This window comes from Calidris pugnax, unplaced genomic scaffold, assembly GCF_001431845.1.
Source record: "Calidris pugnax isolate Ruff unplaced genomic scaffold, ASM143184v1 scaffold37, whole genome shotgun sequence".
Taxonomy (NCBI): Eukaryota; Metazoa; Chordata; class Aves; order Charadriiformes; family Scolopacidae; genus Calidris; species Calidris pugnax.
This window is the reverse complement of record NW_015090816.1, coordinates 151006-166972: the sequence shown is the minus strand read 5'-3', so window position 1 is coordinate 166972 and position 15967 is coordinate 151006. Positions and strand designations below refer to the sequence as shown.

Genomic DNA, 15967 nt, shown 5'->3' with positions numbered 1-15967 from the left:
TAATTGAATTCCCTGACCATTCAGTTCTAAAACCCCTTTGATCGAGAATTAGTTAATTACATTGGGCCCAGTATATTCCTTGTTACAAATTTTGCCCATGTCCCCCAGAGATGCGACGGCGGGCTCCGCTGGCATTGTGTCCTTTGAAACGCGTCTGCCAGCCTTTGAAGGTCTCCCCCCCCCCCCCATCTTAATGACGCATTGTTCGTTAATAAGTTGCCTGTAACGTTCCCCCATTAGGAAATAGCTGCCTGCGACTCGCTTTGGCTTGAATGAGTATATAATAACCCAAATGTAATTGATAATGTCGGGGAATAAACGGGGACAAGGCGCTACCTGGAGAATTGGCTGGAGCGGGGCGGAGGGGGAGAGCTGCCATCCCTGCCTCTCTCCCCCAACATTGACCTTCCCCATGCTCTCCTGGCCAAAAATCCTTTTGACTTTGAGTTGGGGATTGAATCAAAACTCCCGGAGGCAGATAAGAGTCAGGGGGGGTGGTGGGAGATGGCAGGTAGGGAGTCTCAGCTCTACCTCCAGCCCCCGGGGATGGGGGGGGATGCAGGAGGAGCACGTCGTGGGGATCCTGGGGAAGGTGAGAGGAGATAAGGAGCATCTGGAAGCCTGGCAGGAGAGGATGCAGATGGGGAGATAACGCCGAGGTGGGGAGATTGCATCTTGCTCATCTCAGGAAGGAGGCGGGAGAGGAGGGGGGGAGGCGGTTAATGAAGCAGGTCAGGGTCTTCGTGAAGCAAAGGTGGTGGAGCCCCTTCGGTCTCCTCTGGACTCTGGCTGCTCCCACTCCAAGCAGCAGCATCTTAACAAAAAGGTCTATCCAGGCCTCCCCCCCAAAAATATCCTCTATCCCAAGGCTTTGGCCCCAGCCCTGTACCACAGCGGCCGCACCACGGGGTGGGTTTCTGCCCAAATAACCCCCCCAGCTGCTCGCTGGGGTGGCCGGCCACCCTGAGGACCCCACATCCGTTCACCACAGCTCCCTGCTACATGGATTTTCCCCTTCTTGTTCAAATAATTACATTTTTTCCTCCCACCAAAAAAGATCAGGTCTCAGCTCTGCATCCAGGTGGGAATACTGCCAGGAAAGACTTCCCTGTGGTGTCTTGTCGTGGTGGACAAGTGTTCGGTCCTTGTGCCTCGTGCTAGGTGTCTTGTCCTGGCTGGGAGGGCATCTCCAGGATCACACTCCTGCCATGGAAAGCTTCTCTGTATCCCTTCCTGTATCCCCACCTCCCTTCTTTATCCCTGGATAATTCCAAACAATTTGGGAGCCCAAAACAACAAAAAAAAAAGCTGAAAACCACCTATAGGGATCCCGGAAGCGGGATGTGAATCCCTGATGAGCCAGGCAGGAGCCTGCGAGGAGCAGAGGCTCTCACCCAAGCTGGTCCAGCAGCGAGGAGGTGGAAGGAGATGCTCTGCCCACCTCTTCCCTGCTCATTCCCCCCTGAATCCCGTGGTGGTTCCCCTTTTGCAGGGCAGAGGGGAGCCTGTGGGCAGCAGCAGCCCCAACCCAAGCACATCCCTCCGGCCAGGGAGGAGGTCAGCAGCCACGGTGTCCCGGCACGTTGGTAGAATTTGATTTCCAAGAGACCAGAGCATCCAGAAAGAGGCTCAGAAACTGAGCTCAGCTCCGTCGCACAAGTTGACCAGGTGGAATGTAACGGGTACTGTGTCCAGTTTTGGGCTCCCTACCATGAAAAAGACATCGAGGTGCTGGAGCAGGTCCAGAGAAGACCAACAAAGATGGCGAAGGGTCTGGAGCACAAGTCTTGTGAGGAGAGGCTGAGGGAGCTGGGGGTGTTCAGCCTGGAGAAGAGGAGGCTGAGGGGAGACCTTCTCGCTCTCTCCAACTCCCTGAAAGGAGGGTGTAGCCGGGGGGGTCGGTCTCTTCTCCCAAGGAACAGGAGATGGGACAAGAGGAAACGGCCTCAAGTTGCCCCAGGGGAGGTTCAGGCTGGATATTAGGAAAATTTTTTTCACTGAAAGGGTTCTCAGCCATTGGAATGGGCTGCCCAGGGAGGTGGTTGAGGCACCATCCCTGGAGGTGTTCAAAAGACGGGTTGATGTAGTGCTGGGAGGTATGGTTTAGTGATGGTGATGCTTCTTGTTTGTTGTGTGGATGTTTATTTTTTGTCAAAATTAGGTTGATGCTTGGATAAGATGATCTTAAAGGTCCCTTCCAACCTAGAAGATTCTGTGATTCTGTGGGTGCTGGGAACTCCCAGAGCCTTTCCCCCCAGCACCCTTCGCTGGGGGTGTTCCACCATGCCCGTCACGGCAGCACTTTTCACTTAAAAAACCTGCCCTAAAATCAGGAAAGTTTGAACAGAAGGGTTAAATACCCCCCTTCCTTCTCCATCCAAACCCAAAGCAACCCATTTGGGGCTTATTAAAGCGCAGATTCGCTTTAACCTCCTACCCAAATATCCTTGAATTGCTCTGTTTTGCTTTGATCAATCCCCCCCCTCCTCAAACGTGGCTCCCGATCGCGGGGACACTGCTCCTCTGGCACATCGCTGGAGAGGTCTTGTCTCTTCCATTTGCTTCGATTGCCCTCTGCTGGGGACTGTCAAAGGGAAGGCTGGTCCCTCAGGCAGTACCTTCTCCTTTCCCTCTGCCTCTGGTGTTTCAGGGGAGCTGCAAAGTCCCAGGTCAGGGTATCAACATCCCCCCCGTCCCCCCTCGCGTGTCCCAGGGAGGCAGCTCTCGCCTGTGACGCCACACACCCACTCATGGGGACGGCCAACTCGGTCTGTGGCCAGCACATCTGGCCAAGAGGACACGTGTGACCACGAGCAGACACCGGAGGGGTCTCCAGGGTACACATGTGGGTCTCTCATGTGAGATAGGAAGCAGCTCGGCTGCTGAGGTGTTCAAAAGAGGGGTTGATGTAGTGCTGGGAGGTATGGTTTAGTGATGATGTTCCTTGTTTGTTGTGTGGGTGTCTATTTTTGTCAGTTAGGTTGATGGTTGGACAAGATGATCTTTAAGGTCCCTTCCAACCTAGAAGATTCTGTGATTCTGTGCTATTGCATCTACCCGGGCACAGCTCAAAAGCTCTCTGCACCCTGAGCTGGGGTGGACTTCACCGAACAAAGCTCAGACCAGGATGGACAGAGCCGGTCTTGACCATCTCCTCCTGAAACTCTTTGCTCTGTGCCATCTTTGCATTTCAGCCCCTGCCAACAGGGGACGCGTAGGGTGGTTCGCACATAAAACAGAAGAAAGGAGGATGTCTGGAAGGGTTGTACCTGCCATAATCCCCAGAGAGGACCTTCAGAGGCTGCCCAGGTGTGGTCCAAGGAAGGTGCTGCACCTGCAGGGTCTTCAGTTGCAGCAAGAAGGGTTCCAAGGAACCAAACAGCAATGAAGTGTTGCACTGAAGTGACATTAATGACCTTTGGGGGGCCTGCATCAAGGTGGCTGATGCCTCAAAACTGAAGAGCGTCCAAAACGCCAAGAGAAGATCCACAAAACCCCGAGGAACCGCTGTGAGCTGCACCAAAGCTCAGGCCATGCCCACAGCAAGCAGCAAGGAGAATTTCTGCAGGAACCTGGGAACATCAGCACTGGAAAGTCCCAGAAGAGGAGGGCAAACACAGGAGCACGGGCTAATCCTGTCACACCCACCACGGTGACAGCTCCAGCCAAGCCCTTGCTGCGGCCACTGGGCCAAGCTCCCACCATCAGAGCCTGGGAGCAATTTTTTTGGGTGGGGGTGTGGGTCAAAGCTGAGCTCCAGTGTCCCACTGGGGCCGTGCAGCAATCTCTGCCAGCCCAGGCAGAATCCCGAAGATAGGATGCTCCGTGGCAGAGATAACCGTGCTCCACGCTGGGCTGCCACCAGCCAGCTCAGAAAAGGAACAAATTGGCAGCATTCAGAGGAATATTCTTCATTTCCAAGCGTATCATTTCTGTCCTCTGGCAAAACACTCCCCCTGCCCACTCCCCCCACCCCCCCCCCACCCCCAGCTTTTTAGCAGCTTTTGCATTTCATTGTGTTGAATACAAGGTGGAAAAACGGGAGGGAAGAAACTGGGGACCAGTTTCCTTGGAGAACTGGGGGGATTGCAGCAGTGGAGAGGTGCTGCAGGGGCAGGACCAGGCTCTCCTGTGCGGCGTGGGGAGCAGCAAGGGTCTGCACCCAGGGCTAGAGAGGAGGGATGGGCCAGCAAGGATGGAGGAAGGGAAGCCACCGTCCCACCAGCCCTCATAGAGGGTGTCCTGGGGTCCAGCTTCGAGGATGGGCTTTCCTCCTTCAAAGCAGTGCCACCTCCCACTCCTCCCCAGTCCCACCTGGACCTGCTTCTCCCCAGAAGCTGGAGAAAAGTTTGAAGGATGGCAGCACAGGGAAGAAAAGAGAGGAAAAACCAGCAGCAGGTCTTCCCTGGGGAGGGAAACGAAGGTGGCTTCAAGATTTCAAAGCCAGTCTGTGTCCCTCGGTCACAGGCCAAGGAGGGGACACAGGCACCCACCCGTGGTCTCTGCTTCCATAAGTCCTTGCACACCCGCCGGATTATAGATGATGGAGGAGAGGAACGCCTTATAGCAATTAATTCCCAAAGTGTAATTAACATCTGGGCCAGCTCCATGTGATCCCCCAGCTGCTAATGAAGCATGGCACCGCTTTAATTCCTGCTACGCCGCACCATCTTCTTATTAAATCCAGGAGTAGGTTCCATCACATTTCCCTTAAAGGGAAAAAGGAAAGAGAGAGAGAGAGCGAGAGAAATGGAGCAGGATTTGTCTCAATGAAATATGATAGATTAGAGTTTGCCGGATAAAGGAAGTCGGAGTGGGGGGAGGGCACGAAATGGGAAATTTGGTAGGTGTGTGCGTGCGGGCATCGGTGTATTCTCTCTCGCAATGACCTCCTTACGCCCCATCCATCAGCCTGGGGTTGGCTTATTCTAACTAGCAGAGTCTTTTTCTGGCGTCTAACGGGCCCATCAGACACAATCTGCATGCCAATTACCGCGGCAGACCCCCTGATACTGAGGGATGGAAATTAGCTGTCAAGCGGAACGGGGCAGGGTTTGGATTGCCTTGCGCTCCCCGCTCCCTCCCGTCCACAGTGGCCAGGGAGCCCCCGATGGAAAAAAAAGTCATCTCGACTAATAATAAAATAAAAAAACCCCATAATAACAATTTAAAAAAAGCACCAAACCCCGCACCCAACTAGCACGTTTTATTATTATGCGCCTTGTGTTGCCAACGATCAGGGCACAATGCAAAATTCAGCAGAGGGCGAGAGGCAGCCGGAGGAGGAGGAGGAGGAGGGGGGAAGAGTTGGGATAATTGCATTTTTGTGGAGGTGGAAGGGAAGGAAAGGAGACATCTAGTCCCTCCCAGGCTCTGGGGTGGATGTACACTGGGAGCCATGGGGCTGCAGCACCCCAAATTTTCCCCCCCACTGCAGCTCCGGCCCCTCTCTGCAGGGTGGGACACATCCCACCACCAGGGATGGAGGATGGAGAAGTGCATCGCCCTGGCAGATGTTCCCCAAAATCAGGGTGGCGGAGGGCTGGAAACCCACCAGCTGGAGCACACCTCCCCGCGGGAGATTTTCCTTCCAAAACAGGGACAGCAACAGGCTCCCTGCAAAAATTGAGGGGGGGGCAGGTCACGCTGGAGCCAGCTCCTTGCTGGCTGACAGCCCTTGGAGAACTTTGCCAGGTGCCAGGGGGGAAAAGAGAGCTGGATCCGGGTGCTGGGAGGGCTGGTCGGTCCTGGAAAAATATTTTTTGGGGAAGAAAATGCACCGAGACCCAACCGTAACGCCAAAATGTCCACATCCTGCTGACCTGTGGTGGAGGAGAGAGGACCAAAGCTGGCCAAGAAGAGACATCACCCTTTGCAGCAAAGGGCTGAAACAGGGAAAGGGGCTAAGGTTGAGGGGGGGCTGACCTGTGGTGGAGGAGAGAGGACCAAAGCTGGCCAAGAAGAGACATCACCCTTTGCAGCAAAGGGGGCTAAGGTTGGGGGGGGATGAGGGGGAGCTGAACTGCAGGGATATGGCAGGAGGAGGAGGAGGAGGAGGAAGGCAACTCTCTTCAGCCCACCTTTGTGCCAGGGGAAGCCCGTGGGGCCGGGAGCTGCCCCACTCAGCAGCCCCTTCCCACTCCCCACCGGCGGCCGCCTTCCCCGGGGGGGGGTCAAAGCTTTGACAAGCATCACTTAACCCCCCTCCCTGCTCCCTAATAACCTCATACATCAAGCGGGAAGGGACGGCGGAGTGTGGCTGGAAGGGCTCCGCTTCCACATCCAGCGTCATTATCCCCAGGCCCCCCCGGGGCTCCACATGCAAACGGGCTGGGGGTCCCCGGGGTGCCCGGGGGGAGGAGAGTGCCCTGCGTGGCCAACATCAGTTATTCCCGAGCCCGGCCACGGCGTGGGCACAGCCTGACATCTAGTGGCACTGGGCAAAATGGGGTGCTCCAGCTGGCGGCAAATTGGGCTGACTGGGAGGTCCCCACTGGGCTGACTGGGAGGTCCCCCACTTCGCCTCTTCCCACCCCTTCAGGATCCTTCAGCAGCAACCTCCCACCCCGGGGCACCTTTCGGAGGTTCTCACCAACCTCTGTCCACGTCCAGCCTCTTCTTCCCCTTCCAGCTGCCCCATTTTAAGCAGTCTGACTCCTACGAGGGGCATCACGCTGGTCCTCAGCATCCCCCCCCTGCCTCCACCATGGAGATTGGGGCCACCTCCCTCCTGCCCACCCTGGGACCCCTGTCAGGATCCTTCAGCAGCAACCTCCCACCCCAGGGCACCTTTCAGAGGTTCTCACCAACCTCTGTCCACATCCAGCCTCTTCTTCTCCTTCCAGCTGCCCCATTTTAAGCAGCCAGACCCCCCCAGCAACAGGACATCTCTGCTGCCTGCTCAGCCTCCCCAGGAGGAGGGTCTCCATGCACGTAGCGAGATTGGGGCCACCTCCCTCCTGCCCACTCTGGGATCAGGATCCTTCAGCAGCAACCTCCCACCCCGGGGCACCTTTCGGAGGTTCTCACCAACCTCTGTCCACGTCCAGCCTCTTCTTCCCCTTCCAGCTGCCCCATTTTAAGCACAGGATCCTTCAGCAGCAACCTCCCACCCCAGGGCACCTTTCAGAGGTTCTCACCAACCTCTGTCCACATCCAGCCTCTTCTTCTCCTTCCAGCTGCCCCATTTTAAGCAGCCAGACCCCCCGTCTGACTCCTACGAGGGGCATCACGCTGGTCCTCAGCATCCCCCCCCTGCCTCCACCATGGAGATTGGGGCCACCTCCCTCCTGCCCACTCTGGGACCTTTCATCTCCACTTTCCTCCCAGTCCCGTTGCCCCCCACGCATCCCCAGAGGGACATGCTCCTCCAGCAACAGGACATCTCTGCTGCCTGCTCAGGCTCCCCAGGAGGGTCTCCATGCACATGGCACGGGTGGAAACCTCATCCCTTCTCCCCAGCCCACCAGCAGCCCCTTCTCCCGAGCTGCCAGAGAGCAGCAACGTGGCAAGAGGGGACTCCCCCCGTGTTAGGAGGGACTGAGCCACCCACCACTGGAGTCCTGGGGATGGGTGGTCCACTCCTCCACAGGACTGGCCAAACACGGGAGCACACCCTCCGTCTTGGGGACGGGTCTTTCTTGGAGAGGAGCAGTGGGATGGAAGGGAGGGGATGGGGCCAGCCAGGAGGAAGGAGACAGCAAAGAGGGAGGCAAGAGGGACTGGAAGAGGGCGTTGTGCTTGGAGGAGGCTCAGCTCTACCACCAGCTCTGCCAGGGCAGGGTGACGTGGGCCAGTAGAATGACCAGGGAGTGAGGAGGCTCAGCTCTACCACCAGCTCTGCCGGGGCAGGGTGACGTGGGCCAGTAAAATGATCAGGGGGTTGGAGCCCCCTCTGCTATGAGGACAGGCTGAGGGAGCTGGGGTTGTTCAGCCTGGAGAAGAGGAGGCTCCAGGGAGAGATAATAGCGGCCTTCCAGTACCTGAGGGGGCTACAGGAAGGCTGGGGAGAGCCTGTTTACAAAGGCCTGTAGTGACAGGACGAGGGGCAATGGCTTCAAGCTGGAGGGGAACAGATTTAGACTGGAGATGAGGAGAGGGTTCTTCACTGTGAGGGTGGTGGAGCACTGGAACAGGTTGCCCAGGGAGGTGGTTGAGGCCCCATCCCTGGAGATATTCAAGGAGAGGCTCGACGAGGCCCTGGGCAACCTGGTCTAGTTGGGGGTGTCCCTGCTGACTGCGGGGGGGTCGGACTAGATGGCCTTTGGAGGTCCCTTCTGGGCTGGACCATTGTATGATTCCATGATTTTATGACTCGCACGCGAACCCCAGGAATAAAAGGCAGGACAGGGGGAGCTGAGCGACTCTCAGTTGGCTTTATTGGTGGCCTCCGGGCCCCCCAGTCCCCGGGCTGCCTCACTGGGCGATGCTGCGGAAGGACTGGACGGCGGGGCTGGAGGCCCCCCACTCCACGGGCTTGCGGTACTCCCCCTTGGGCAGCAGGTACTGCCTGCCACGGTAGTTGGGGTGCTCGTAGAAAACCCAGGTGCCCTCCAGCACCCGGCAGGCGTGGACCTCCCGCATGTGCCACTCATCCATGACGGAAGGGCAGTCTTCGGTGGCCTCGAACATCTGCCCGCCAAAATCTCCCTTCTCAAATACCTGGATGTGGCCCCGGCCTCCACTTGGCTGGAAGGGAGAGAAAAGGGGTTGGAAGGAGGCACCAAGACACCCCTGGCTGTGACCAGGGAGTAGCACCGAGGCAGGGCCTACGCTGGGAGCGGGCACAAACCAGCAGGGCAGGGCTGAAGCCCCCAAAAAGCCCCCAAAAAGCACCACTGGGGCAACTCCTGTCTGAACATCACGTGCAAAACCAGCATGAAAGCACCCAGCTGGAGCAGAGCACCTCCAGCCCAAACCACAGCCCCAGTTTGGTGGGGAGGAAGGGTGCAGGGAGGGAGATGAGACCAGCCCAGTGGGCACTGGGCACTCTCCCCCCCCAGGCAGCCTTCCTTCCCATCCCAACGCTGGCTCGAAAATCCTTCTGCCACCCCACGTGAGCATCAGGAGGAGAGATGGACCACCCCCCCCTGCTTTGCTCCTCCGGGCAACGAGGAGTTTAATGAGCTGGTGACCCCAGCTGGGTTGTATTACAGGCAGACACAGCCCGGGTGGTTTTCCACTGTGATTTGAAGCGCCGCGTTGCCTGCGGGCGCTTTGCGGCACTTTTAATCTGCAGCTGCCCGGGCACCATCTCCCCCCCACATCCCACCCCACCTCCCCGAGTCCCCCTCTCCTTTCCAGCCCCATCCCAGCTCCGCAGGGTCCCATGGATCCGTGGCAGCTTCTCCGGGGCACCCTGACCTGGAATTCCCCCTGGAAGCCCCCCCCAAGGGCAGGAGGGGAAGGCAGGCACCGGGTGGACGTGCAGGATAAAGCCATCCCCATGGAGAACGCTGCGTTGCTGCTGGATCTCCCACATATTTTGGCTCCATCCCTTACGCCAGCTCAGTGTCTTGAACTGGGCTGGAAACTCTCCCTGCCCCATCCAAAGACCTGGCAGGCCCAGAACAGCCTCAAAAGGGGGTGTTAAGACCTCCAGGTGTAAAAGCAAGACCTCCCCTCGGCTCTGAGATCTGCTCCAGGCAGTGGGAGACCACAATCGTGCTCCTCTACTGGACTCAGCGACCCACAGATCGATCCCCCCACCGTCTGCCCCACTGCTGGCAAAGACACAGCAGCAGCATTTATCTCAGCCCCAACCCACACACCCAGATTTAAAGGGTGCTGCTCCCCACAGGCTTCCCAAGGGGATCATTTCTCCCCCCCAGGCACTTCCACACCGCCCCCCGTCAACCTACATTCATCCCATCTCCTGCTGGTGGAAGGAGAGGTGCTGTGGAGGCTGCAGAAGCATCTCCCCACCCTCAGTGAGGAGGGGATGAGCACAGTTTCCACACTGCAGCGGGGAGACACGCATTGCCCTGTGCTCTCCTAAGACCAGGAGACACCGGGGCTGCTCCAAGCATCCCCAAGGAGAGCTTCAGGCATCTCCTCCCACTCCTGGTCACTCCAGGTCTGCTCCCGGGGCTGTTCTCCCCATGCCCAGAGGGGCTTGGTGATACTGAGATTCGGTTCCCCGTGTCAGAAGGGAGCCCTGCCTTGCTAGAGGGGCTCTAGGTGCCCCTGCAAAATCTACATCCCCATTGTGGCCACCATCAGATTTGGAATCAGTTGGGAGCATGTGAGTGGGAAAGGCAAGAGGCAAACCTTGGAGCGACCTGCCCAGACACCAAAGTCCTTGGAGGAACAAGCAGATACGGAAACTCACCTACAAAGCTCTCAAAAGGGATTTGCTTCTTCCCGTTGCAATCAAGGGTGGAAGAGATTTACCTTCTCCACTCACCAAACACCTTGATGTTCCTGGAGCCATCCCTTCTAAAGGAGCTCTCATGAGTCCCCTGGAAGATGAGGGCCACCCACAAACAGGCTGAAACCCTTTAATGATAGGTCTGTAAATTAAAACGTCCCTTGGGGAAGAGGTGACACTTACTATCTGGACGGCTTTGCAGGAGCCAAGGCGGTCGTTGAGGCCCATCCAGTGGTGGTAGTCGGGATACTCGCCACGCGTCAGAACATACATGTTCCCGGAGAAGTTGGGTCTCTCGTAGGCCACCCAGGTGCCTCCATCCACGCGAATGGAGTTGCAGCGGCTCAGGTAGGTGTGAAAATCGGGGCAGTCGCTGTTGCACTCGTAGTAACGGCCTAGGAAATTCTTGTCTTCATAGAAGGTGACCTGAAACACAAGCAGAGAAAGGAAAGGAGGGAGGTTCCTCATCCTCCAGCACATGCTTTCATCCATACTCTGGCCACAACACGGCGTGAAATACCTGAAAAAAAAAAGTGTCCTCGAGATGTCAAAAAAGTCTTCAAGCCCAACCACCAAGCAGGATCAACTGCATCTCAACTAACCCTGGCAGCCACTTCACCAGTCTGGCCCCAACCTTGTCCTTTCCAGCACCTACTTCTGTCCCAATCCAACCCAAAGTTCCCTTGGTGAAGTCCCCATCCTCTTTGCAGCGAAACACTATTAATACATTTCCCTCCCACCTTCTCTACATCAGTAGTTACTCAATTATGGCCAGGGGAGACATAAGGAGTCAATGGGCTGTGCTAAGCAGCATTTAATTTATGTTGGCTTGTGGAATTCTTGCAGTTAGACCTTTACTGAGACGGGGCTGGTGAGGTCTCTCTCCTCCTGGGCCATGTCTTCTGGCCCTGAGATCGTTCTCCTTGCCCCAACTCTACCAGGTCCACATCTTCTAGCCCTGAGATCATTCTCCTTGCCCCAACTCTACCAGGTCCACAGTTTGCTCTCTCAACAGTCAACGCCAAAAGCTGGGCACCACGTGAGCTTTATTAGGGCCAAGAAAAACCCAGCCCCATTTATTAGATGCTTCCAGAAGACAAGTATTCATTGAGAGCTGCTCTTTGCAATAAGGATTCCTGAGCCATCATGTCTATGTTGACTGCACCCCTTGCTTGCTTACAGTACTGGGCAGTCAGACCACACCAAAAAATTACATTAGTTTGATGTGAATTGGTGTCAGCAGATCCCTACGGCTGCACCCAACCACCAGCCCATCTTCCACCTCAACATTTGATGACTTACTCCAGCATCTTCTAGAGCCTGGCATGGAACCCACCACACATGTCCAAGTTGGTTGATCCAATGTAGTGCACACTCACGACAACATTTTCACCTTTTCCAGCTTTCCAGCACGGCATCAGCCCCATACCTGCTGCTGGGTTATTTAGTAGCATCTGAGATCACCTCAGCCAAAATCCTGAGAATTTTTCTGGCCTCAGTGATTTAAATCTCTAACACCCATCATCTCCGTAATCCAGTTTTCCCATAGTTTTTTTCCAAAGCTTGAGTATCAAGATACACTGTCCCCTTTTGCTCCTAGCACCTGCGGTGTTCTGGCTACTGGTATTGATCTAACACCAGCGATGTTCAAAGATGATGTTCATCGTCACAATTTCAACCCAGGAGACAGATTCAAACTTGGGACAATCCGCTTGCTTTTCTTCCCATTCACTTTTTGTTTTAAAAAAAAAAAAAAAAAAAGAGAGAGTTAGTCGTGGTTTTCCTAGAGCTGGTTGGTCAGTGTGTCCCACCAGCCTCACCAGGCACACTTGGAAGTTGGGACTAATCACGCCAGATGATTTATGTCCTTGGTCTTGTTGCCTGTTAATAGATTTTTATTAGGATAATGTTATTTTTCCTCTTACTTTCAAGGGACTCTCCCATTATGAAGCCGTCCGTCGGCACGCACAAAGCAACCTGGCCCCACCTCCCTCCCTCCTGGACGAGCTCTTCCCATCTCCAGTGGGGAAGATGGGGAGCTGGGAGATCACCACCATCTTTCCAGCAAGAGAATAAAAGTTGTAAGAGCTCACTAAAATGTCCAATTCCTTTCCCCACCACTGCTACTGTAGGGTATTTACCCACGCTGGTCTGCCCTTGCCAGCCACAGCCCCGCTGCTGTTCCACAGCTCCTGCCTGTGGATCTTCATCCCGAGAGGGATCGCCTGGAAAATACGCTGCTCCATCACACAGCTCTGCCTGAAGCTGGTTAAACTGGCCTTCAGGTTTGTAAGAGAAAAGAAAAAGCTCATTTGGTGTTCCTTCCCCACCCAGCCTGACGCAACTGAACCCCCAGTTTGGCAAAGCTGCCCCGTGTTCCTCAGAGGGTGTTTTCTCTGCATGTTCAGAGACACAAAACCAGAGAAACCCCAGAGCACACCAAGGGTCCGGCCGTTCCCTCAGAACAGTGACCATCCCAAAGCATTCAGTGCTTTATTCCGAGACCATTTATAGGAAGACTTTAGGAGAGGGCTCCTGTCCACCTGTTCTCCATTCTCACACAACCCTCAAGCCGTTTCAGACCTTCCCACTCGGCACATCTCAGGTCCCCTCTAACAATTCAGGCACAAACACCCCAGACTGATGTTTTCCACCCATCGCAGGATAACGACAGGTGAATTAGAGATTCCAATTCCAGGTCATCGGTTCATTTCACTCCCATCACTTAACCTGGTCACTACCCAAACTTTGCTTTTTTGGGGGGCTTTACCCAGCAGATGGAAGACGTGCTATGGCAAATCTGGTTTATGGGACCATAAAACTCCTACTCCTCTGGCCACCTCGGAGCAGCGAACCCGTTTCTTGCCAAGGGCAGCTCTGTCAGAAGGAAACTCACCAACAACACCTGAAAGCAGTAACCAGAAAGTGCTACTTTCTAAGCAAGTAGCCTGGGGGCAGCCACCCCTTTCTAGGGCTTGCTTCGGTGGGGAAAAAATAAGTATTCAATTCTCTCCTTTGCCCTTTTCTTCTCCCCGGAATGCGGAGAGCGAGATGAGGTTTGCTCTCGGTCGCTACCTCAACTCCTCTTGGACACTTGGCAGCACATAATCAACAAATTCCCTGCTAACAAGGAGGCAGGTTTCAGCAGGGGGGAAGGCACTGTGTTTTTTAAGTCCCTTTAAGTGGACTCGAGGAGACTGGAGCATGAATCAATCGCATCTCCCCAGCACGGGTACATCCCCACCCAACTGCTGCGGCCCCAGAGGTGAGGAGGAAGCCACACACCACCCTCCGCTCCTTAAAAAACAGCCAAAGAAAGCACTTCCAGCCCGGGTCACAGCCAAAAAGCACCAAGAAGCGGGGACTGAACCCCAATCTCCCACAGCACCAGCCAGCACCTCCAAAACCTCTCTGCTTTCCACCTCTCTGCACCCCCTTGGGGTCCTACAGCCTCCACAGCTTCGGAGGAACGTGACCCAAAAGCAAGACTAATACCGTGGAAAGATGTAGGTCTGTCCACAGCCTCCCAACAGTTGTTTAACATCTCCCAGGAGGAAGTGGCCACTAGCCCAATGTTCTCACCTTCCTTTCCCAGCTGTTTATCCCTGCCCAGTCCCAACCCTGCAGCACCACCAGCCAGCTCAGCTGGGCTAACTCCGGGACCGAAGACCTAGATGAGGGCTAGAGCTGGGTCCCCCCATCTGGAACATGGTCAACTCCAGCTGGAGTTGGGTTTTCTGATCTACCTCCTCCTCCAGTTTAAATTCATCTCTGCTGATTCCACCACATCACACGGCTGGTTCGCATCTCTCAGGGAACGCTATTGCCTTTGGAGCTCCGGCCATCATCCAGGAGTCTTTCCTTTGCTCCACCATGGAAGGGGGACGTGGTGGCCGCCGTGTGGACATTGGGGCTCAGCTCCCCCCCCAAGGCAGCCTTCCACGAGACCCGGGCTCTGCAAACGCAGCTCGTCGCGTTGGCTGCTGGCACAGCAGCCTCCACCACACAATTTACACCTGGTGTGTTTTAAAACACCAGTTACCGTGTTCCACTCCGTCCTCTCACACAGCCAGACCTAGAGGGAACAGCCAAGACCTGGGAAAAGACTAGGGAGGGCTCAGCTCCAGCTTCCCTCCATCTGGGGAAGGATTCCAAGCACCTCTTCTTGCCGACAGACCGACAGAGGGAGAAGCTGTCAGCAGAAGAAACCAAACCCTTCTCCGCAACTTACCCTTGAGAAGTTCTGTACTCCTCACCACAATCATGTGTAGGCTGCAAATTAAACTTACCTTGGTTCCAGCTCTGGACATTTTCTGTTCCAGCCAAGCTCCCCGGTGCTGGAGGAACGTCAGAAGCTGTTACAAACGGCCAGGATCCCAGGCTCCCCTTTTATAACGGGCTGGTTTTAAACCAGACAGCCGCTTTGTCATGAGAATAGGATCCAAAAATTGAGTCAGTGATTCTGAGGCTATAGACGGTTTCCAGAAAAGCAAACAGGATTATGGAATAAAGGAAGGCTTCGCCATCCTCCCTTTGTTACAATTTGCTGAGTCAGAACACCAAAACTCTGCCAAACGCACTCAAAACACGCAGCCCCCTGCCAAGTCCTGGAGGACGGGGGGCGGTTTGGCTGCTCCCTCCTTTTTCAAGCACGTTCAACAAGAAGGCATCCTCCTCAGCTCTAAAAAGCCCATCCCCATCTGTAAGGGAGAGACCCCATATTTTAATGTGAGAAGGGTTAGGAAAAGGTGAGCACGTGCCCAGGGCAGACACCACGGGGAGAACAGCCTCTGTGCAGAGGTTCTGCTCCAGATGTTCCCAATGGAAACATCTGCATGGCATTTTCATAGCACACCCTCAGCTCGAGCTGTATCGCTCCAAACGGCGCCCGACATCGAGGAAAAAAAGGAGGTCTGGCCAGACACCCCCAAAAGTCAGTGATTTCACACATTAAAGAGTAGAGAACAGCGCCCAGATTTCTAACAAAATCTGCCAGCGTCACAAATTCAACTCAAAACTCTTACACCACCATCTGCGCTTTGAGCAAAAATATTTCTTTTAGCCACACTCCGGCCCACTGAGCAGGGAGGGGGAGGATTTCTGGCTTATGTACACCCCCCAAACCCCCCCCCCGCCAGCCCATTATGAAAAAACACCTCTGCAGCTATTCACTGCACCAGCCCCAAGGCTTAGCGAGACAAAGGGAAGCGAATTTGGCACAGCAGGGCCTGGAACACACAGCCCCTATTCTCAAATCTGTCAGGACAAGCAGTCTGGCAGCCACGGCTCTGCCTGCCACCCCCTGTGCACTGCCACAGCTCCACAAAACCCCCTCAGACAGAATCATAGAGTCACTGAGGTTGGAAGAGACCCTTGGGATCATCGAGTCCAACCATCTCCCCTACTCTACAAAGTCCTCCCCTACACCATGTCCCTCAGTACCCCATCTAAACGGCCCTTAAACACAGCCAGGGATGGGGACTCCACCCCCTCCCTGGGCAGCCTGTTCCAATGCCCGACCACTCTTTCAGTGAAAAATTCACAGAATCACAGAATCTTCTAGGTTGGAAGGGACCTTAAAGATCATCTTGTCCAACC

General features: G+C 55.3%; 1 protein-coding gene across 1 annotated transcript; it reads right to left on the bottom strand.

The window, feature by feature from the left end:
* Positions 1 to 8415: 8415 nt before the first annotated feature.
* Positions 8416 to 15392, bottom strand: CRYGS (crystallin gamma S). Its single transcript, XM_014939702.1, has 3 exons — positions 14659 to 15392; positions 10553 to 10795; positions 8416 to 8688 (listed from the first exon to the last, which is right to left on the bottom strand). Exons 1-3 carry the CDS (start codon positions 14677 to 14679, stop codon positions 8416 to 8418), a joined length of 537 nt encoding a protein of 178 aa, XP_014795188.1. The 5' UTR covers positions 14680 to 15392.
* Between the last annotated feature and the right edge of the window lie 575 nt (positions 15393 to 15967).